This window comes from Heterodontus francisci, chromosome 11 (assembly GCF_036365525.1).
Source record: "Heterodontus francisci isolate sHetFra1 chromosome 11, sHetFra1.hap1, whole genome shotgun sequence".
NCBI lineage: Eukaryota > Metazoa > Chordata > Chondrichthyes > Heterodontiformes > Heterodontidae > Heterodontus > Heterodontus francisci.
Genome location: NC_090381.1, coordinates 84,852,831 through 84,877,720, shown reverse-complemented (window position 1 = coordinate 84,877,720; position 24,890 = coordinate 84,852,831). Strand labels below are relative to the sequence as shown.

The 24,890-nt window shown below is 43.0% G+C and overlaps 1 protein-coding gene across 10 annotated transcripts in view; it reads left to right on the top strand.

The window, feature by feature from the left end:
- The window catches only part of LOC137375347 (DISP complex protein LRCH3-like), a 182,825-nt gene that overhangs the window by 57,277 nt on the left and 100,658 nt on the right, over nt 1-24,890 (top strand). For all 10 annotated transcript variants that reach the window (XM_068042372.1, XM_068042378.1, XM_068042376.1 and 7 more), the window contains exons 2-3: nt 13,982-14,126; nt 19,882-20,008. In XM_068042372.1, the coding sequence (XP_067898473.1) occupies nt 13,982-14,126; nt 19,882-20,008 (272 nt within the window). The remainder of the gene's footprint in view (nt 1-13,981; nt 14,127-19,881; nt 20,009-24,890) is intronic.

The following is a 24,890-nucleotide window of genomic DNA, read 5'->3' as shown; positions in this document are numbered from 1 at the left end:
GTCTAGGGGATTTGTCAGCCTTAGTGTTTCTAGTGATTGTGATTGTTTCAAGTTCCTCCCTTCCTTTTTGCCCCCTGTTTTTTTTTTTACTATCCTTGGGATGCTTTCGGAGTCTTCTACCATGAAGACAGTGTTACGACCAGGTGAAAAAGGTGTCTAGGGGTCCCTCTCAGCCTTCACCTGGTCTTACTGTAACAGGGTTTAATTTTAAACACACCGTGTTTTGAGCTCCCCCTTGGTGAATCCTTGTTCACCGCTTTCCAATTATAAGGCAAAGGAATTTTTAAAGAAAATGAAATTTTATTAAACTTAAACTAAAAACTCTTAATTTGATCAACGCCTACTGTTACACGCCGTGCCCCACGCTAGCATGCGTACGTGATACGCCCATGCAGACCTTGCTGCACTCCCCTGTGGCACTTTGACTAGATGAGGCATCACCCTCGCGGTTTCTCTGCCCCCTAAAGGTCTTTCTTTATCTCTGCAGGTTCCTGTAAATACTGTTAGCAACTCTGGTGCTTCTATAGTTTGCATTTACGTAAGAGGATGTGGGGTCTAACTTTTCAAGTTTTTCGGGGTTGGCTGACCAGACTGAAGGGGCTTTCATCCGGGATTCCTCCAGGACCTCCTTTAACTTGCCCTCTTGGTCACTTTTTCCCCTTCCCTTTAGGTAGCCGTGTGCCTGCCTGCCTGCCCTTTTTTGTTCTCAGCGGGGGTCCCTTCCAGTTCACCAGCCCTCTGTTGAAGGGTACTCCTAACACCAGTACAGGATTTAGGGGTGCAGGTTTCACTATAGGTTGGGGTTTCCCCTCAACCCGACGCATGTGGCAACTCCTACAGTACTCCACCACATCTTTGTGGAGTTTTGGCCAGTCAAACTGCTGTCTTATGCGGGCTTTGGTCTTTCGTATACCGGCATGTACAGCCACTCTAGACTCGTGGGCGCTTAATATTTCTCTCCGGTACCTCCACGACATCACTAACTGGTGAACTACTGCCCACTCCTTGCTCTCAGGTCTGTGAGGAGAACTCCATTTCATCATCAGTACCTCATTCTGACTCCCTCTGCTTCACTTTCAGACTGGGCAGCCTGTGCTAACTCTGTCAATACTGGGTCGGTTCACTGAGCATCAGCTAGGGAAAATCCATTTAATTCATTCCGTGGGTCTCCTAACTCTCCAAAGAAAGTCTTGAACAGGCAGACCTCATGGTTATCTGCCTGCAGTACCAATGCAGTCTCCTTTGAGGGAGCTGGTTTGATCACGGCCTGATCCACTACACATTCAGGGAAACTGCAGGGGACCGTCTCCTGCCACTGCCCTGTCTCTCTGACCTCCTTCGGTCTTTCTTTCACTACTTAAAAGCTGACTGCTGGAAACTAAAGGGAAAACGGTAGGGTTAATCAGGGCACACCCGCTCAGTGAAGGCGGAACCCTTATGGAAAGGCTACAACCTTCACCCCCGCCAGATCATTACCTAGGAGCAGGTCAACCCTGTCCACAGGCAAACTAGGGACAATCCCTATGGTCACCAGTCCCAAAAGTAGGTCGCACTCCAGGTGCACCCGGTGCACAGGTACAGGCATACACTGCCCTCCAATACCATTCACCACCATTCTGGTGTTCACTGCACTCTCTGCGGGAAAGGTCAGGCCTTTTCCCAGTAAAACGGATCTAGTGGCCTCTGTGTCCCTGAGAATCACTATGGGCTTGCTTGCCCCACTCGAGGGGTATGGGGTTACTTTCCCTTCGGACACAAAACCCTGATAGCCTTCAGGAATCCTGTTAGTTTTTCCTGCATTGGCCGTAGCAAGCTTCCTGGGTTGCACTCTTACTGCAGTTAAAGCTACAGCTTGTTCTTCTGTGCTTTCCATAAGGGTTCCGCCTTCACTGAGCGGGTGTGCCCTGATTAACCCTACCGTTTTCCCTTTAGTTTCCAGCAGTCAGCTTTTAAATGCCCTGCTTTGTTACAGTGGAAGCGCACACATCTCTGGGTCTCTCTCTTGCTCACAGCACTTTCCTTTTTGGCTGGAGGAGGGCTTCCTGTGTCTCATGCTTTCCTTTCTCTCCAGGACTGCCTGGGCGGAGATCACCTTCCTACCCTTTGTCCTTTTCGAATTTGTGGGGGTGATTAGGAAAGGTTGTTCCCTAGGAAACCGACTTATAAATTAAAGTAAACTCTTCAGCCAGAATGGCCACTTGCCGGACTCTCTGAACCTGCTGCTCCTCTACATGGATCTTAATTGAGAGTGGGAGAGAGTTTTTACATTCCTGTAACAGAACTACTTCCCTTAGATTCTCATATTTGAGCTGTATTTTAAGAGCCCTCAGCCACTGGTCAAAAGCCAGCTGCTTACTTCTTTCAAACTCCAGATAGGTTTGATTAGCTTGTTTTCTATGGGTTCTAAACTTTTGGCAATAGGCTTTGGGTACTAATTCACATGGCCTGAGGATTGCATTTTTGGTCAGTTAATAATTTGATGAACTCTCATCTGGCAACAAGGAATAAACCTCATGAGCTTTTCCAGTTAGCTTGCTTTCGTAGTAAAAGAGGTCGGGTCTCAGCTGGCCATTTTAGCTGCCTTGCCAGATTCTCAAAAGACACAAAAAATGCCTCCACATCTTCCTCATTGAATTTTGGGATTAGATGAGCTAGTTTTAACAATTCTGTACCCATTCCTGAAATACACTCCTCCATATTGGCCATGCTTTCACTGGGTTTACTCTGTCGCCCCCTAGTTATCTCAAGTTGCTTCAACTTCCCGCATTCTTTCTGGAATAATCTCTCTCTCTCTCTCTCTCTCTCTCTCTCTCTCTCTCTCTCTCTCTCTCTCTCTCTCTCTCTCTCTCTCTCTCTCTCGCGTTCCTTCCCCTGTCTTTCATTTTTTTCATGTTCCTTCTGAAAGGCTCTCTCTTTTAGTATTTAGAGATACAGCACTGAAACAGGCCCTTCGGCCCACCGAGTCTGTGCCGACCAACAACCACCCATTTATACTAACCCTGCAGTATCTCTTCCCGTTCCTTCTGGAAGACTCTCTCTTTCTCTTCCCATTCCTTCTGGAAGGCTCTCTCTTTCTCCTTCTGCTGCCTCTTTCTCTCTTTCCTCTAATTCAAGTTTCCTTTGTTCCAATTATACCTTTGCTAACAATACTCTGTCTGGGTCTACTTGGAACTCTGCTTCTTCAGATTCAAGGGAAAAATGGTTGGCCACTAGCCTTTGGATTTCAGACTTCCAAGTCTTGCCACATACAGTGAGCCCACACTGCTCAGCCATTTTCCTCAACTCCTCCATAGACAGTGTTTTTAACATCCCAAGTTACTTCACCCTGGCTTGGTTATCTACTAGCTTCATTGCAGACATGTTAGTATTCAATCACACAAAACAACAAGAAAACCTGTATTAATCTTGCTTTTTTTTTTGATTGGGAACAATTTGGTTTCCCACTTCCAGTTCCTCTCGTTTGTCTGTGGGTCAATTCTGCATGCTCGCCCCCAATTTCTGTAACAACCAGGTGAGAAAGGTGTCTAGGGTTCCCTCTCAGCCTTCACCTGGTCTTACTGTAACAGGGTTTAATTTTAAACACACCGTGTTTTGAGCTCCCCCTTGGTGTATCCTTGTTCACCGCTTTCCAATTATAAGGCAAAGAAATGAGCACAAACAGGTTTTCTTAGGTTTAAAGAAGAAAAGTGAAATTTTATTAAACCTGAACTAAAAACTCTAATTCAGTTAATGCCTACGGATACATGCCATGCCCCACGCTAGCATGCATGCGCAATAGGCACATGCAAATAGAGACAGAAAAGAGCAGAAGGAAAATAGTGGAAAGGTTTGAGGCACTATCTGAAGAGTTTGTTACTGTTCTTCGAGCTTACTGTAGAGTCCTTTTGCAGGTTGATCTTGTTTTTCGTTGGGGCCCAGTATTCTTCTTAAACCTTGTTCACTGTAGGAGACTTTTCTCTCTTGGGGTTCATATGTCTTCAGTGGGTTTCAGTTCCGTGAGAAGGAGATGGGATTAGCCAGGAGAGGCTGCAGTGAGCCAGCAACGAGAGGTCTTTTCAGTCCAGGAGCAAACAGCTTTCTGAGTTCAAATTTTCTGTGGCGAGTTCAAAAAAAATCCTGCAACAGCCAGTTAGTTATCTGACCAGCTGGCCTAATCAGTGCTGATCCTTGTGGATTGTCTTGTCCTAGTAGACCTTGGAATGTCGTCTCTATACACAATACCTGGTGATCATATGTCCATTGTGGGTTAAATTGGAGCAGGGAAATAGCCCCTTTGTTCTTTCAAGTACCGTCTGTCAATATGCAAAAATATCTTTCCAGCCAGTTTGGCAGCCCTTGTAATAGGCCTTCTCTTTTTCTCAGCAATAATTTGAAATTTAATGTCCATGTGGTAAAATTAATATACCTCATTCTTGGCAAGTGGGGGTCTGCGTGACAACAGTTACAAAAGATTTGTTCAAAATATCTGCCATTTTCTTTCCCATCATTAATTCCCCAGTCTCATCCTCGAAGGATTCAACATTTACTTTAGCTACCCTTTTTTCATGTACTTGTAGGAGCTCTTGTTGTCTGTTTTTATATTTCTTGCTGGTTTAGTTTAGTTTAGTTTAGAGATACAGCACTGAAACAGGCCCTTTGGCCCATCGAGTCTGTGCCGACCATCAACCACCCACTTATACTAATCCTACACTCATTCCATATTCCTACCACATGCCCTCTCATAACCTATTTTCTCATCCTTTGCTGCTAAAATTTTCCCAATCTGTTGGCCTACCACTAATCTTTGCAGTACTGTTAACCTTTTGTTTCAATTTGATACTATCCTTAACTTCCTTAGTTCGCTACGGATGGTTCATCCTTCTTGTAGAGTATTTCTTCATGGAACATATCTTTGTTGAGAGTTATGAAATATCTCCTTAAGTGTCTGCCACTGCCTGTCTACCATCTTATCTTTTAATCAATTTTCCTAGTCAATTTTAGCCAACTCTGTCTTCATGCCTTTGTAATTCCTTTATTTAAGTTTAAGCCACAAGTTTCAGACCCTAGTTTCTTGCTCTCAAGCTGAAGCTGAAATTCATCACGTTATGATCATACTTCCCCTGAGGATCCTTTACTATGAGATCAATAATTAATCTTGTCTCATTACACATTACCAGATCTAAAGTGGCCTGTTCCTTGATTGGTTTCACATCGTATTGTTCGAAGAAACTGTCCTGAATCCACTCTATGAACTCGTCCTGAAGGCTAACTTTGCCAATTTGATTTGTCGAAACTATATGAAGATTAAAGTCACGCAACATTATTGCAGTACCTTTCTTACAAGCCCCCCTTATTTCTTGTTTTCTACTCTGTCCTACAGTGTAGCTAGTTAGGGGGTCTATCAACTACTGCCACCAGTGACTTCGTTCCCTTGCTGTTTCTTATCTCCACCCAAACTGATCCTAAATCTTGATCTTCCGAGCCAAGATCATTTCTCGCTACAGATCTCATCCTTTATTGACAGAGTGACCCCACCTCCTTTTCCTTTCTGCCTATCATCTCAAAATGTGAAGTACCCCTGAAAATTCAGTTCCCAGCCTTGATCACCTTGCCACCACATCTTTGTAATGGCTATCAGATCATACCCATTTATTTCTGTTTGTGCCATCACTTCATCTGTTTTGTTACCAATGCTGCATGCATTCAGATAAAGAGTCTTTAATTTTGTCTTTTTTCCATTTTTCACTAATCTGATCCTGTTTGCTGCTGCATGCCTGAATGTTTATATGCTCTGTCTCTACTTGTCACATTCTGGTTATCATTATTCATATCACTATCCTGCAATATTGCCTTGGCCTTTTTCTTTAAATTTCTAAATAAATTTCCCCTCACATGAAGCTATCCCTCCCGGCCACCCCACCCCCACCCCAACCAACCTATTTTGTTTAAAGCCCTAGCTATAGCCCTAATTATTTGATTTGCCAGGACATTGGTCCTAGCACGTTTCAATTGAAGTCCGTCCCAATGAAACAGCTCCCTCTTTCCCCAGTACTGGTGCCAGTGCCCCATGAATTGCAACCCATTTCTCCCACACCAATCTTTGAGCCACGCATTCAACTGTCGACCTTATTGACCCAATGCCAATTTGCTCGTGGCTCAGGTAGTAATCCGGAGATTATTACCTTTGTGGCCTTAGGATGAGTTCATAGAGTGTGTTCGGGACAGTTTCTTAGAACAATACATTTTGGAACCAACCAGGGAACAGGCTATTTTAGACCTGGTAATGCGCAAAGAAGCAGGATTAATTACTCTTATAGTAAAGGATCCTCTGGGCAGAAGTGATAACATGATAGAATTTCACTTTCAGTTTGAGGGTGAGAAACTCTACGAGAAGGATGCACCATCCGTGGCTAACTGAGGAAGTTAAAGATGGTATGAAGTTGAAAGAAAAGATGTACGACGCGGCGATGATTAGTGGTCGGCCACAAGATTGGGAAAATTTAGAAACCAGCAAGGGATGACTTAAAAAGAAGAGGGACAAATTAGAATATGTGAGTAAACTAGCAAAAAATGTAAAAAATAGACAGTAAAGATTCCACAAGTATACAAAAAGGATGAGTGCAGTGAAAGTAAAAGTTGGTCCCTTAGAGGACGAGTCTGGGGAAATATTAATGGAAAGCAAGGAAATGACAAAGACTTTGAACAAGTATTTTGTATCTGTCTTCACAGTAGAAGACATCAAAAAGCATCCCAAGAACAGTAGAAAATCAAGGGGCAAAAGGGAGGGAGGAACTTCAAACAATCACAATCACTAGAGAAAAAGTACAAGGAAAACTAATGGGACCAAAGGCAGGCAAGTCCCTTGGACCTGATGGCCTGCATCCTAGGGTCTTAAAAGGAGTGGCTGCAAAGATAGAGGATGCATTGGTTGTAATCTTCCAAAATTTCCTAGTTCTGGAAAGGTCCCAGTGGATTGGAAAACCGCAAATGTAACACCTCTATTCAAGAAATGAAGGAGACAGAAAACAGTAAACAGTAGGCTAGTTAGCCTAATGTCTGTTGTTGGGAAAATGCTGAAATCCATTGTTAAGGACGTAGTAGCAGGACATTTAGCAAATCATAATACAACCAAGCAGAGTCAACATGAAAGGGAAATCGTGTTTGACAAATTTATTGGGGTTCCTTCGGAACATAGGCTGAATGGCCTATTCCTGTTCCTAACGTGCCTGCCCCACCATTCAATACGATTATGGCTGATCTTCCACTTAAATGCCTTTTTCCCACACTGCCCTCATATCCCTTTGTATTTAGAAATCTGTCAATCTCTGCATTAAACATATTCAATGACTGAGCTTTCGTAACCCTCTGGGGTAGAGAATTCCAAAGATTCACAGGGTGTCTCTGTCCTAAGTGGCTTCCCCGTTATTTTTAAATCGTATCCCCTGGTTCCAGTCTCCCCAACCAGGGGAAACATCTTAGCTGCATCTACCCTGTCTATCCCTTTAAGTATTTTGTAGGTTTCAATGAGATCACCTCTCATTCTTCAAAACTGTCAAGAATGCAGGCCCAGTTTCCCCAATCTCTCTTCATAAGACAGTCCCGCCATCCCGGGAACAAGTCTGGTGAAACTTCGTTGCACTCCCTCTATCGCAATAATATCCTTCCTAAGATAAGGGGACCAAAACTACACACAGTACTCCAGGTGCGGTCCAACCAAGGTTCTATACAATTGAAGCAAGACTTCAGAACTCCTGTACTCAAATCCTCTTGTGACAAAGGCGAACATACTATTAGCCGCCTTAATCGCCTGCTGCACCTATATGTTAGCTTTCAGTGACTTATTGATAAGGCCACCCAGGTCCCTTTGTACATCTACACTTTGTAATCTCTTACCATTTAAGAAATACTCTGCATATCTATTCCTCCTGCCAATATGGATAACCTCACATTTTTCCACATTATATTCCATCTGTCACATTCTTGCCCACTCACTAAGTCTGTCCAAATCCCCTTGAAGCTGCTTTGCATCTTCCTCACAGCACACATTCTCACCTAGTTTTGTGTCATCCGCAAACTTGGAAATACTACATTTGGTCTCCACATCCGAATCATTGTTATATATTGTGAACAGCCGGGGCGCAAGTACTGATCCCTGCGGTACCCCACTAGTCACAGCCTGCCAACGTGAGAATGACCCGTTTATTCCTACTCTCTGCTTTCTGCCTGTTAACCAATCCTTAATCCATGCCAGTATATTACCTCCTATCCCATGTGCTTTAATTTTGCTAACCAACCTCCTGTGGGGAAATTAGTCAAAAGCCTTCTGAAAATCCAAGTATATCATGTCCACCGACTCCCCTGTATCAATTCTGTTCGTAACATCCTCAGAAAGCTCCAACAGGTGCGTCAAACATGATTTCCCATTCATAAATCCATGTTGACTATGCTCAATCAGATCATTATTATCCAGGTGTCCAACTTTAGAATAGATTCTAGCATTTTCCCAATGACTAATATAAGGCCAACAAGTCTGTAATTCCCTGTTTTCTCTCTCCCTCCCTTCTTAAATAGTGGGGTGTCATTTGCTACATTCCAATCTGTAGGAATCGCTCCAGTATCTATAGACTTTTGGAAGATGAACACCAGTGCATCCACTATCTCCATAGCTACCTCTTTCAACACTCTGGGATGTAGAATATCAAGCCCTGGGGACTAATCAACCTTCAGCCCCATTAATTTCTCCAATATAACCTTCTTACTAATACTAATTTCCTTCAATTCCTTATTCTCCCTAATCCCTTGGATCTCTAACTCTGGGAGATTTTTTGTACTTTCCTCAGTGAAGACAGATACAAAGTAATCATTTAGCCCTTCTCAGCCATTTCTCTATTCCCCATTATAAATTCTTCTGACTCTGTCTGTAATGGACCCACATTTGTCTAAGCCAAATGTTTCCTTTTTACATACCTGTAGAAGCTTTTGCAGTCCGTTATTATATTTTTTCCTAGCTTACATTCATATTCTATTCTCCCTATCTTTATCAGTTTCTTTGTCCTCAAAGAACAGTACAGCACAGGAACAGGCCATTCAGCCTTCCAAGCCTGCGCCGATCTTGATGCCTGCCTAAACTAAAACCTTCTGCACTTCCGGGGTCCGTATCCCTCTATTCCCATCCTATTCATGTATTTGTCAAGATGCCTCTTAAACGTCTCTATGGTACCTGCTTCCACCACCTCCCCCGGCAACAAGTTCCAGGCACTCACCACCCTCTGTGTAAAGAACTTGCCTCGCACATCCCCTCTAAACTTTTCCCCTCTCACCTTAAACCTATGACCCCTAGTAACTGACTCTTCCACCCTGGGAAAAAGCTTCTGACTATCCACTCTGTCCATGCCGCTTATAACTTTGTAAACCTCTATCATGTCGCCCCTCCACCTCCGTCGTTCCAGTGAAAACAATCCGAGTTTATCCAACCTCTCCTCATAGTCGAGGTAAATGGGTCATTTTCAGGTTGGCAAACTCTAACGAGTGGAGTGCCACAGGGATCGTTGCTGCGGCCTCAACTCTTACAATCTATATTAATATCTTGGACGAAGTGATTGAATGTATGGTTGCCAGATTTGCTGATGATGTAAAGATAGGTCGGAAAGAAGTTGTGAGGAGGGCACAAAGAGTCTGCAAAGGGATTACATAGGTTAAGTGAGTGGACAAAAATTTTGCAGCTGGAGTATAATGTGGGAAGATTAGAAAAGCAGAATATTATTTAAATAGGGTGAGACTGCAGAATGCTGCGGAACAAAGGGATTTGGGTGTCCTTGTACATGAACCACAAAAAGTTAGCATGCAAGTACAGCAAGTAATTAGGAAGGCCAATGGAATGTTGGCCTTTATTGCAAGGGAGATGGCATATAAAAGTAGGTAAGTCTTGCTACAATTGTGCAGGGCGTTGGTGAAACCACAGCTAGAGTACTGCGTACAGTTTTGGTCCCCTTATTTAAGGAGGGATATACTTGCATTGGAGGCAGTTCAGAGAAGGTTCACTAGGTTGAGTCCTGGGATGAAGCGGTTGTCTTATGAGAAATGGTTGAGCAGGTTGTCCCTATACTCATTGGAGTTTAAAAGAATGAGAGGTGATCTTATTGAAACACGTAAGATTCTGGGGGGGCTTGACAGGGTAGACACTGAGAGGAATTTTCTCCTTGTGGGGGAATCTAGGGGGCATAGTTTCAAAATAAGAGGTCTCCCATTTAAGATGAGGAGGAATTTTTTTTCTGAGGGTCGTTAATCTTTGTAATTCTGTACCCCAGAGAGCAGTGGAGGCTGGGTCATTGCTGGATATATTCCAGGCTGAGCCAGACAGATTTTTGATCTACAGGGGAGTAAAGGGTTATGGGGGTGCAGGCAGGAAAGTGGAGTTCAGGCCACTATCAGATCAGCCATGATCTTATTGAATGGTGGAGCAGGCTTGAGCAGCCAAATGCCCTTCTCCTATTATGCTCTAATCTTCTTGTGGTTTCCTCCTTTAGGATGTTCCTTAAAACCTACCTACCTGTTTGGCTAAGCTGTGCCCTAGTATCTCCTTATGTGACTTGATGTCAAATAATAGGAAACATGATGTGTTGTACCCAGCAGAAGGCTGTTCCACTAGATGATGCCAATATAGTCAAATAGTTTCAGTAATTCATTAAGGTGTAAATGTAGGGATATTGCAGTAAATGTTGCTTTGTTAGTTATTGTTTACACAGGTTGATTGATGCAAGGATCCAAGATGCTTTGTGGGGAAATGCAGTATGTTTGTTAACCCTAAACTCCATCAAAGAATTTCATAATGCACAGCAATTCAGCAGTGACAATTTGACTATATGCAGACACTGATAAATTATTCTTATAAGCTGGCTAGTGTGTACATTGTGCATATTACCAGATAATTTCAAATTAAAATTGATATCAGCATATCGTTGGATCTCAACATTTCAGGAATATTTGAAAAATGGTATACTTCTGTTTGAATCAAGAGGCATGTAGATAATGCCCGTGATATGTATGTTACAATGCTGTGTGCTTATCTGAACTCTGCTGTATTTTTGGAATTGTTTACATGTCTGAAGATTTCTGATGATGTAAACTATGGAGTCCTAGTCCCAAGGTCAACCTACATTCCACAGCTGATTCCAGCCCAGCAGCTGTTATACAACTTTTTAAATTTGGTGATTCCCTTTAACTATGGGTGTTCAGTTGAGTATTATATAACTGAACCTATGAACAACATCTTAAATGTATTCCATAAAGCACGGATAGAGCACTTTTTGTGGGATGTTGCAAAATAATGCGATTATGTATATTTTTAGAAAAACTACCATCTACCTAAAAAAAAAAAAATTCAATGCCTGACAGAAAAAAAATTTGTCATGTGCCATGTAGTACATTTCGTAAAGTGGGCATTACAGCAGTAAATGTTTAGGTTTTTAACATTGCTTTAAAGCTGCTGCTGCCAGAAATGCAGTGACTTATCTCTGATTATCTGTAAATATCCATTATATATTAAAAATCTTGAATATGCATGCACATCTTGTTTACACAACTTGATTCCATGTCACATTTTTGGATAATGTAGATTTTGTCTTTGTAAACTTGTAACTGTCTAATTACAGTATCTGTTGACTTTGTGACAAATAGCTGAAAGTCAGAACCAACAGCCACCATCGTGAATAATTCCACATAGAAGTTATTTTACATGCTAAAGCTTTTATTGTACTGTCTTTTAATAAAATCTCACTTCTTGTGAATTTTCAGTTTTTTAAACCTGCACCTTGAATCTCCATTTTCAACTGCAAACTGAAATAGCCCAGTGTAGTTAAATAATTGAGAGAAAGGTAGCAAACACATCCTGAATCATGCCAGCAACTCAATGCCACATACACTGCAAAATTCTGTTTTCACACTCGGAATAAAAGGGAACAAACATTGGAAGCATACAAAAAGGATGCAGTGAGCCAGTCAGTCTTGTGGAGGGAACCACCAAGTTCAACAGCCACATTTCCCCTAACCTTGCCAATAGCCTTCAGCAACACATCTTTCACACAAATGGAATTGTTAAAGATGTGATACTTGCTTGAAATGGCTGGCACACTTAAAATGTTTAAACAGAGTCTTTTGATATGGGTGGCTGTCCACGATAGTATGGATGGTGTTGGTGGTGGAGACTCTAATCAGTATTCCCATTACTGATGCACTATCGTGAGTCGCCCAGGTCTGCCCACCATTTTTTTTTTATCCTCTTCTCTGCAGTTAAGATTTATTTTTAATTTTACCTATTTGTCATAATTTTACATTTTTTTTTGTCTTTTATTACCGCCCCTGTCCCTCCCTCCCTCCCTCCCTCCCTCTTGTTTGGTACCCAACAACCTCTGTTGGCTGTCCCTCACCTCTGCTTCTCTTACCCTTCTCTACCTTTCCCAGCCTTTTTCTGTCTTGCTGTGCTGTCCCACAGCCATTGTTTGCCTTCCTATGCCAATTCCTACCCTGCTCTCCAGCCCCTGCAGCTTTTTCCTGCTGTAGACCTGCTTTACTACCCCACTGTCTGTTCCCTTTGTTTTCTTTATCATTCCCACATTGTCTAACAGCCATTGCAGCCTCTCTCAACACTTCCTACCATTGTCCCCGGCCCTGCATAGTTCCCATTCAGCATCCCCTGCCACTGACTTCCAACATTAGCCGATTCCCAACTGTTCCCTTCCTCCCTCTCTAATTTTCTCCTAACCATCCATTTAATTTTATATCCCTGCCCCATCCTTTGCCTTCAGGCCTATCTCGCACCTTTTCGGCCTGCCCATTCCAGGGCAATAAAGAGAGCCATCAGCATTAGAAGAGATCAGTTAGTTAAGGGGACAGAGAGGTCATTGCCAGATAGCAAGGGATGCATAGTTAGAACAAAAGAAAAACAACACTTGGGTTCCAGATACAGTGCCTTGACCAGTAAGCCAAGATATGTCATTTAAACATCCAAAGGGGACGGGGAAAAAAATCAGTGTAAAATATTCAGACAAGCACAGCAGAAGAGGGAAATAATACGGACCCCTAAAGAAAAATAAACATCCTAGACAGAGAGTGCTAGCACAAATATGTGAAAGACAGGGCGACCCTGATGATGATCAGAGACAACTGGAACAAATCACAAGAGAGAGATAGGCAAAGATTAGATTATAGATCATAATGAAGAAACTGACAAGATTAAAGCACAAAAAATCATGAATGGGAACACATTGCACAAAATAAATCCAAGGACAACATGAGACATCAGTGCTGACGATGTATAAGGGAGATGCAGAAAGAAATGGGTATGTCATAGAGGCAGTGTGGGAGAGACATGAAGATCAACAGTACAAAGGACTTGATATAAACAGTGTCATGGGAGGGCTAATAAGTAAAATATTTGAGTTTCAATAATGTTTCCTCCAAAAGGTTGAAGGCATGTAATATAGGGGTAGGTCCTATTGAGAATTTAGAAAAATGTTTTCTCTTTGCCTAAATGTGCAATTTATAGAGTATCAATGTAAAATGTTTAGATTCTGTTCCTATAAATCTTTTACATTGTATCTTTCTGCCAGTCAGCCATTCTGATGTACATCTAATGTCACATTCCCCTTGCTTCACTTCCAAGGACCTTCCACAATTGTTTTGAGAATCCACTCTTTTTCAGAAAGAAAGGCAAGAGAGAAAGGTTATTTCTACATACAGTATTAAGCATTAATGGATTGCATGAGGACCGTCATTCATTTTGGGCTTCTGTGTGTGTCTGGTGGCTCCATACTAACTTGGATGCACTTATTTGAAATTCATCTTTTGACTTTTCATTATTCTGTGTGCATTGTTGTACAGTATTGTCTTGTCCTTAATTCCAGAATTTGCTGCAGTCTAGTGGCCTGCTGACTAGTCACCATTTCTGATCCTCACTGTAGCCATTCGCAGTAATTTCTTAATGGCTTTTTTTCCCCTCTCATAGATCTATCCAAGAACAGATTGGTAGAGATTCCAGCTGAAGTTTGTTACTTTGTGTCTTTGGAGAGCCTTAACCTCTATCAGAACTGTATACGAAGTATTCCAGAAGCCATTTTAAACCTACAATCTTTAACCTTCTTAAACATCAGGTATGGAGATTTCTTTTTGTTTAAAATTATGCAACTGATTATCCACACATCTAAACATATTCTGTTACCAAACACCACATCATTTTTCTAAAAATGAAGTTTGAAAAATCTGGTAAGTGAAGTTCTAGATAGAGCAATGAGCAGATATGATGGGAAATAAAAGATTATACTGATTAAACAACATATTACCTAATTGTTTAGATTGTATTTATTTTATTTTGAATATATTTGTGTACCAGAAAGAAGAAAATGCTTCCATAGCCAAAGATCAAGTATTTGGTTGATAAGTAATATTCTGGGTTCCTAGGTTCTGTGCTTTTCCCCAGTAGATAAAAAAAAATCTTTTGGATATATTTGTCAATTCACCAATCACTTCACTTAAAATGGGAACACTCCCAACGGTCTTGGGAAAAGGGTCTCTAGCACTTTGTTGCATTCTTCATGTTAATGAATTTTCACTACATATTCATTTTTATAGACTCCATCATGAGCAGGCAACCCTGATACTTTTTTCAAGTCTGGCTTTGTTTGCTGAGCTGATAAAGAAATTGTTCTTCTTCTTCTTTGGCCTCCTTATCTCGAGAGACAATGGGTAAGTGCCTAGAGGTGGTCATTGGTTTGTGGAGCAGCGCCTGGAGTGGCTATAAAGGCCAATTCTAGAGTGGCAGACTCTTCCACAGGCGCTGCAGATAAAATTGGTTGTCAGGGCTTTTACTCAGTTGGCTCTCTCCTTGCACCTCTATCTTTATTCCTGTCAACTGCTAAGTCTCTTCGACTCACCACTCTTTTGCCCCGCTTTTATGGCTGTCCGCCAGCTCTGGTGATCACTGGCAACTGACTCCCACGCCTTGTCAATGTCATAGGACTTCATGTCGTGTTTGCAGATGTCTTTAAAGCGGAAACACGGACAGCCGGTGGGTCTGATACCAGTGACGAGCTCACTGTACAATGCATCTTTGGGGATCCTGCCATCTTGCATGCGGCTCACGTGGCCAAGCCATCTCAAGCGCCGCTGGCTCAGTAGGATATACATGCTGGGGATGTTGGCCGCCTCGAGGACTTCTGTGTTGGAGATACGGTCCTGCCACCTGATGCCAAGGATTCCTCGGAGGCAGCGAAGATGGAATGAGTTGCGACGTCGCTCTTGGCTGACGTACGTTGTCCAGGCCTCGCTGCCGTAGAGCAAGGTACTGAGGACACAGGCTTGAAACACTCGGACTTTTGTGTTCTGTGTCAGTGCGCCATTTTCCCACACCCTCTTGGCCAGTCTGGACATAGCAGTGGACGCCTTTCCCATGCGCTTGTTGATTTCTGCATCTAGAGACAGGTTACTGGTGATAGTTGAGCCTAGGTAGGTGAACTCTTGAACCACTTCCAGAGCGTGGTCGCTGATATTGATGGATGGAGCATTTCTGACATCCTGTCCCATGATGTTCGTTTTCTTGAGGCTGATGGTTAGGCCAAATTTGTTGCAAGTAGCCGCAGTCCTGTCAGTGAGTCTCTGCAGATACTCTTCTGTGTGGGATGTTAATGCAGCATCATCAGCAAAGAGGAGTTCCCTCATGAGGACTTTCCGTACTTTGGTCTTCGCTCTAAGACAGGCATGGTTGAACAGCCTGCCATCTGATCTTGTGTGGAGGAAAATTCCTTCTTCTGAAGACTTGAACGCATGTGAGAGCAGCAGTGTGAAGATGATCCCAAACAGTGCAGGTGCGAGAACACGGCCCTGTTTCACGCCACTCAAGATAGGAAAGGGGTCTGATGAGGCACCGCTATGCTGAATTGTGCCTTTCATATTGTCATGGAATGAGGTGATGATATTTAGTAGCTTTGGTGGACATCCGATCTTTTCTAGTAGTCTGAAGAGACCACGTCTGCTGACGAGGTCAGAGGCTTTGGTGAGATCTATGAAAGCAACGTAGAGGGGCATCTGTTGTTCGCGGCATTTCTCCTGTAGCTGGCGAAGGGGGAACAGCATGTCAATGGCGGATCTCTCTGCTCGAAAGCTGCGGTGTGCCTCAGGGTAGACACGCTCAGCCAACTTCTGGAGTCTGTTTGAAACGACTCGAGCAAAGACTTTTCCCACTGTGCTGAGCAGGGAGATTCCATGGTAGTTGTTGCAGTCACTGCAGTCACCCTTCTTAGAGGGTGATGATATTGGCATTGCGCATGTCCTATGGTACTGCTCCCTCATCCCAGCACAAACAAAGCAGTTCATGGAGTGCTGAAAGTATAGCAGGCTTGGCACTCTTGATTATTTCAGGGGTAATGCCGTCCTTTCCAGGGGCTTTTCCACTGGCTAAAGAATCAATGGCATCACTGAGTTCCGATTTTGTTGGCTGTTCGTCCAGCTCATCCATGACTGGCAGAGACTGGGCTGCATTGAGGGCCGTATCAATGACAACATTTTCCCTGGAGTACAGTTCTAGGTAGTGCTCCACCCAGCGGTCCATTTGCTTGCGTTGGTCAGTGATCGTTTCCCCTGATTTAGACTTGAGGGAGGGGCCGATCTTCTTGGTGGTTGGCCCAAAAGCACTCTTAATGTCATCATACATTCCTCTGATGTTTCTGGTGTCGGAGGCCAGCTGAGTACGATCGCATAGGTGTTGCCAGTAGTCATTTGCACAGCGCCTGGCTGTTCTTTGTGCAGTGCTTCTGGCTACTTTAAGTGCTACGGATGTTAACTCGCTAGGAGCTTTCCTATAGTTCAACAGTGCAGTGCACTTAGCGGCTATGACAGGTTCCAGCTTTTCAAAGTGAGATTGAAACCATCTGCATTCTGCTTCTCACGTTTGCCAAAGGTGGTCATTGTTGAGTCATAGATGGCGTCTCTGATGTGGGCCCACTTGGTCTCTGCATTCCCTGCAGGAAGGGCTTTTTCAAGTGAATTTAGAAACTTATGTAACAGCTGTGGGTAAGAAATTCTGTTAGAGTTGATGCGCGGGCGGCCCTTCTGCTTGGAATAATGTAGTTTCTTTGGTTTGAGTCTAACTTTGCTGCACAATAGCTACAAATGAGTGATTTTATTATTTTTTAAAATCTAGAATCACAAGGTACCTTTCTTTAGATTCTGAGCAAAGTGACATTTCTCTTTACTCTTCCCCCTCCCAATTTTTTCCCTTTCTTGGGGTACAATTACAAATTGGTATGTCATCAGAGTTCCTATTCATCATGCTCTTTGACAGTGGAGAGCATCTTATCTATATAGAGTGCCTATACACACATTTTTGTCAATGATAATCATTAGAAAACTACCTGCTGCAGGATTCTTGGTGCTTTTTTTTGGTTTTGACTTCCTTTGTATGCTAAAACCAAGATAGTGTACTTGAGATAAACTAGACCAGGATTTGAATCTGAGACTTTCCTGGCTGTGAACCATTTTGGGATCCTGGCTAAAGGATGTGTTAATGTGACTGAGACATTTTGGAAATGCGAGCTAGGCAATTAGTGGTTTGAAAAAGAATAAAAAAGAATAGAGCTTGCAAACACTAATATTCAAAATAAGTGTTTTTTTTTATGATTTTATCCATCATATACCATTACCATTACTTGGGAGTACTGTGTGCAGTTTGGGACCCCTTACCTTAGGAAGGATATTATTGCCATCGAGGGAGTGCAACGAAGGTTCACCAGACTTGTTCCCGGGATGGCGGGATTGTCCTATGAAGAGAGATTGGTTAAACTGGGCCTGTATTCTCTAGAGTTTTGAAGACTGAGAGGATGCTTTCATTGAAACCTACAAAATACTTACATTGAAACCTACAAAGTACTTAAAGGGATAGGCAGGGTTGATGCAGCTAAGATGTTTCCCCTGGTTGGGAAGTCTAGAACCAGGGGACACAATTTCAAAATAAGGGGAAGCCACATAGGACAGAGATGAGGAGAAATTTCTTTACTCGGAGGGTTGTGAATCTTTGGAATTCTCTACCCCAGAGGGCTGTGGAAGCTCAGTCATTATGTTTAAAGCAGAGATCGACAGACTTCTAAGTACAAATGATATAAAGGGATGTGAGGATAGTGTGGGAAAAAGGCATTGAGGTGGATGATCAGCTATGGTCATGTTGAATGCCGGGGAGGCTTGATGGGCTGAATGGCCTGCTCCTGCTCCTGCTCCTATGTTCCTACCTTGTCTAAATTTATGAAAGAAGCCAAAATGAAAAGTTTGCTCATCTGTGCGTATATTTAATTCACATGTTTAATTTCTGTAAATGAGAAAGGTTTTTTATTTTTGCTCAGCTGATGCTAGTGGAAACCATCATCAGGTTTAAGAATTTCTAAATAAAGCTACTGAGAAATCCACAATTTTGAGTTGCCCAATGTGGAGCCTTTCTCCAGTTGTCTGAAGTTCAGAGAGCTTAGACAGAGGTCCGCAAGAGCAAAGGCTTTGGGATCCTCCAGTGTCTGCAGAGGTACTACTAACGTTTAATGGTAACACTATGCAACTGAACAGCGCAGCACTGGTAATCTCCTTGCTGCAACTACTTTCCCTTTAGGACATTGACTTGAAAGGCTATCTGGATTTGAACAGAAAGAAAAATTCATTTTGGCTTGATCCTGGAACACTCACCTGAGGCAAAAGAAGTCCTTCCTTTACAGTCAGGCAGCTTTGAGCCATGAAGCAGAACTGTTTGGACATGTGTCTTACATTTCACAAGCTTTCCTGCATTTTGCCTTTGTTGTCATTGAAGAGAGACGAAGAAAATCCAAGTCCCATTCACAACCATCCCAGAAGATTGCATTCAGCTTAAAGTTAAAATCCATCAGGAACCCAAGGAACTGATGACCAGCAACTGAAACAGTCACCCCATTGCATTTTCCAGTCAATGCCTTCAAGATCCCCTCTTGAGTTGCATGAAGTCATAAAACTATGCTTGAGGATGCCCGCTGCCATATATATTCAATTAAAATTCTGAGCGAGAAAGCTTTTGATATGAGGTTCATTCTAATCATTTGAGATTTTTACCTATTTCATCTGGAAGAATTTTCAGGTTAATCTGTGTGATATAAAATAGAATGTGCTGGAAATACTCATCAGTTCAGGCACATTTGTGGAGAGAAACAGAGTTAACGTTTCAGGTCAATAACCTTTATTCGGAGCTGAGAAAAGTTGGACAGGCTTTAAGCAAGTACAGAGGAAGGGAAGGGTGTGGTGGGTGGTGGTGTTGGAAAACAAAATGAAAGATAGAAGACAGAAGAGATTAAATGACAAAAGAAATGATCGTGAAAGGCTAAAGGAGATGGAAATGGGGCAAGTAAATCAACAAAAGATGGGTCTGGAGGAGGTTCAAATAGGAATAATGGAATCATCACCAACAGCAGCCATCCAAAAAAAAGGGGCAGAAGTTGTGATTTGAAATTGTTGAACTCAAATGTTGAGTTTGGAAAGTTGAAAAGTGCCTAATCAGAAGATGAGGTGCTGTTCCTATTTGCTTATGTTGAGCTTCATTGGAACACTGTAGGAGGCCAAGGACAGAGGTCAGGGTGGGGTGGAGAATTAAAATGACAGGTAACAAGAATGGAGGTGTTCCCGTCTCCGCTTTGTCTCTCCAGCTTAGAGGAGACTGCATCCTGAGCAGTGAATAAAGTATACTAAGTTGAAAAGGGTGCAAGTAATTTGCTGAGTTACGTTGGAATATTGTTCTCTGAACAGTTTGCTATTTTTCAGGGGTCACAGAATCCTAAGCAAGCATCCAAACCTTCCTTGACATTGCCTATTGAGTAATAACATTTCATCTGTCTTTTTTTCTTTCCACAGCCGTAACCAGCTCACAACATTACCTGGACATGTCTGTAATCTCCCTTTAAAAGTTCTAATTGCAAGTAACAACAAATTAATATCGCTGCCAGAGGAAATAGGATTACTGCGACAATTAACAGAACTCGTAAGTACCAAATCTCCATTGGATAATATGAACATACAAGAAATGACAGACAGGAAAAAACCTACTGGTCCATCCTATCTGCCCGCATACTTGTGTCTTGTGCATCACAATACGTACATTGCACCCCCACCCAGCACTGGAGTAGGAGAGTTCGCAAAAAAGCTATTGTTATTTCAGATGTCAGTTATATTTCTAAACTGTTTATTTTATATCTGAATTGATGTTTCAGGAAATTACCTATTTATTAAACTAATGAGAAATGAACTAGAGAATAAAAGACTAAGTTTTCAGCAGAGTTCTACACATGTTTTAGCTTCAGATTTTCTTCACTAGGTTCTGAGAAAGAAACTCTGACCTCATATCATTATTACGCCCAACAGAGGTATTCCACAATGCTAATTAGCATTCCACAATGCTAATCTTTGAGACTTCAACTGGTACTCCATAATGTGGTGCTAAATGGGTCAGAATATTTGAAAATGGATCATTACCCCACAAAATAATTAGGGATGGCCAAAAAACACTGGCCTTACCAGTGATGCCCACATCTCGTGAATGAATAAATAAAAATAAAATTAAACTATCTATGGTATTCAGAATGTATTCAGTGTCTGCTAGTCATATGAAGATGATCATAGGTTTCTCACAGCTAAATGACATAACCTTAATCTGTCCGTTTGGTAAAGGTATCAAAATTTAGTCAAGACTCCCTGGATACGATATAGTGGTAGTCTCTAAAGGCAGTTTTGGAGATAAGGTCCTTCGTGCAGATTGTGTGAACTAAATCCACTATACTGTTTTTTTTGTATGCGTCCATCCTGTTTCAGATGTCACATGCACAAATTTCTGTGACAAAAACAATCTCTTCTTGCTTAGAGCATTGCCTAGCAACACAAAGGAAACTCAGTTAACCTCAGGGGTCAGAATAGTGCTTTGGCCATTTAGCCTCTAATTTACCTCAGGATGTTTGAGCACCTTGTGGTCTTCGAGTGGCAGGCCTCTTAGGAGCAGAAAACCACATTGTGTGTTACTTGATGTAGTGTCTCTGTCCTAATAAAACAGCAAACCCTCTACAATTAATCTACATAAAAAAAGGCTGTAAATCTGAAACAAAACAGCAAATACTGGAAATACACTGTCTCCTCTGCATCTGTGAAATGAAAACGAAAGTTCATGTTGCTGGCGTAACCCTTTGTCAGATCTGAAAAGTGAAATTAACATTTTAAATGGGTTAGGGGACGGGGGGGCAAGGGAGGTCTAAGAAGAAGTTACAGATATTCCACTCACAGAGAGGAAGATAAGGGGCCAAGTGAACAGTAAACTGTTTAATAGACTATACTTAATGGACTTAACTGCTATAGACAGAAGTAAGAGCCCCCACAAGCAGTGGATCAGATCAAAGCTCGCTCTGCAGTCCTGCCACATCCAGTCGTGAATGGTGGTGGACAATTATACAACCAACTGGAGGAGGAGGCGCCACAAACATCCCAGTCCTAAATGATGGGAGAGCTCAGCATGTCAGTGCAAAAAACAAGGCTGAAGCATTTGCGAACATCTTCAGTCAGAGTGGATAATTCATCTCGGCCTCCTCCTGAGGTCCCCAGCATAACAGATGCCAATCCTCAGACAATTTAATTCACTGCACGTGATATTAAGAAATGGCTGAATGCACTGGATATGGCAAAGGCAGTGGACCCTGACAACATCCTGGCTGTGGTCCTGGAGACCTGTGCTCCAGAACTAGCTGGCCCCTAGCCAAGCTGTTCTGGTACAGCTACAACACTGGCATCGACCTGACAATGTGGAAAATTGCCCAGGTATGTCCTGTACACAAAAAGCAGGACAAATCCAATCTGGCTAATTACCACCCCATCAGTCTACTCTCAATCATCAGCAAAATGGTGGAAGGTGTTGTCGACAGTATTATCAAGCAGTACCTACTCTGCAGTAATCTGCTTACCGGTGCTCAATTTGGGTTCCACCAGGGCCACTAGGCTTCATACCACATTACAGCCTTGGTCCAAATGTGGACAAAAGAGCTGAATTCCGGAGGTGAGGTATATGACTGCCCTTGACATCAAGGCAACAATTGAACAAGTGTTGAAGGTGAAAACACACCCTTAATTTTGGTCCAGACAAGACTTAGCCAATTAAGACAACAGGATGTTTGGCTAGTAAGTTCATAAAATTTATTAGAAGTAAAATCATACTTAACAAACTTGGGAAAATATCTTTACAGCTCCTGCAGATGCGAAGACCCTCCCATTCTATGTTCTGTTCACGTCACGTGCTGGAGTTCTTCTACTGTTGTGAATCTGCTTGGTCACTGCCCGCCGAAACCTTACGAGACCCCTTTTTTGTGCTCATTTCTGACAAACGTGCTCCCTAGCAATCAGAAGCAAGCTGACCTAGTAACTGGCAGTAGCTGTTACTAGCCTCATTAGCTTGGTTTTTAATTACGACTTCAAATTCAGATGAGACACCTGGGCAACATGAACAAAGGAGTATTCATGCTGTCCATGTTCCCAGACACTTTGGCTGAAAGATTGTCTCCTCTGTGCAGAACTTCATTCATTCTCAGATACCATCTAATTAATGTTGCCTGTGAAGGCTTCTCAGCCTTGAACGAACAAAGGATTACTTGGAGCTTGTTATGCCTTGCTTAAGATGGATGGCCAGCTCTTCGGCCCACAGCAGATTACAAAAGAACTTAACGTTTAAACTTGTACATTAGCTGATTAATCGGTACTATAACTTAATACTGTAACTTAATCAATACATGCATAACTCAATCAAGGTTCTAGGATTAATTGTGACTGATTTATTTTAAAAGGTTGGTATAGAATATAACTGAATCCTTTAACTAATGTCTTTGTATCAGATTAAAGAACAAAGTAAATTTAAAAAGTAAAGCTAATTCTAACCACACCAAACTATCTACAGTGTGGCATCAAGGAGCCCTAACAAAATTGGAGTCAGTGGGAATCAGGGGGAAAACTCTTCACTGCTTGGAGTCATACCTAGCACAAAGGAAGATGGTTGTAGTTGTTGGAGGCCAAACCCTAAGCCTCAGGACATTGCTGCAAAAGTTCCTCAGGACAGTGTCCTAGGCCCAACCATCTTCAGTTGCTTCATCAATATTCGGGCAGTGGCTAAACCCGAAACACTACACTTGTAGTGTCTCCCACCCATCCTCCTCCTCTAACCAAAAAAAAAAGGACTCTTGTGTGGAGGGTTTGGTAAGGTTTTCCTTTTTTTTAATCTCTGTTGTCAATTTAGTGCGGAGGGGATGGAAGCTAGGGCAGTTGCATGCTCCTCTTGCAGGATGTGGGAGGTGAGGGTCACCACTTGTGTCCCTGCTGACTTCACCTGTGAGAAGTGCACCCAACTCCAGCTCCTCGCAGACCGCGTTAGGAAACTGGAGCTGGATGAACTTTGGATCATTCAGGATGCTGAGGGGGTGATAGCGAGCAGTTATCGGGAAGTAGTGACACCTACGTTACAGGATTAAGGTAGCTGGGTGACCTTCAGGGGAGGGAAAGGGAATAGGCGCACAGTGCAGGGATCCCCTGTGGCCGTTCCCCTCAATAATACGTATACCGTTTTGGATACGGTTGGGGTCGGCGGGGGGGAGGGACCTACCAGAGGAAAGCCACAGTGGCCAGTTCTCTGGCACTGAGCCTGGCTCAGTGGCTCAGAATGGAAGGGGGGAGAATAGGAGAGCGATAGTGATAGGAGATTCAATGGTTAGAGGAACAGACAGGAGATTCTGTGGTCGCGAACGAGACTCCCGGATGGTATGTTGCCTCCCGGGTGCCAGGGTCAGGGATGTCTCGGATCGAGTTCACAGGATTCTTAAGGGGGAGGGGGAGCAGACAGAGGTCGTGGTACATATCGGTACCAATGACCTAGCTAGGAAAAGGGATGAGGACCTGAAAAGCGAATATAGGGAGATAGGTTGGAAGCTGAAAGGCAGGACGAGCAGAGTAGTAATCTCAGGATTGTTACCGGTGCCACGTGCTAGTGAGGCTAGAAACAGGGAGCGAGTGCAGCTGAACACGTGGCTACAGAACTGGTGTAGGAGGGAGGGATTCAGATATGTGGATCATTGGGATACCTTCTGGGGAAGGTGGGACCTGTACAAGAAGGACGGGTTGCATCTGAACTGGAGGGGCACCAATATCCTGGGCGGGAGGTTTGCTAGAGCTCTTCGGGAGGGTTTAAACTAGTTTGGCAGGGGGATGGGGTAGCTGTTGAACAGGCAGATACCGAGTGCAGAGAGTCTGTGAGGAAGGTTAGACAGTTGACAGGGCAAAGTTGCAGCCAGTATGATGGGTTGAAGTGTGTCTATTTTAACGCAAGAAGTGTCAGGATAAGGGTGATGAACTTAGAGCATGGATCAGTACTTGGAGCAACGATGTTGTGGCCATTACGGAGACTTGGATATCACAGGGGCAGGAATGGATGTTGGATGTTCTGGGGTTTAGATGTTTCAAAAGGAATAGGGAGGGAGGTAAAAGAGGTGGGGGAGTGGCATTGTTAATCAGGGATAGTATCACAGCTGCAGAAAGGGAGGTCGTCGAGGAGGGTTTGTCCACTGAGTCATTATGGGTGGAACTTAGAAACAGGAAAGGAGCAGTCACTTTGTTGGGAGTTTTCTATAGACCCCCCAATAGCAACAGAGACATGGAGGAACAGATTGGGAGGCAGATTTTGGAAAGGTGCAGAAGTAACAGGGTTGTTGTCATGGGTGACTTCAACTTCCCTAATATTGATTGGAACCTCCTTAGTGCAAATAGTTTGGATGGAGCAGTTTTTGTCAGGTGTGTCCAGGAAGGTTTCCTGACTCAATATGTAGGTAAGCCGACTAGAGGGGAGACTA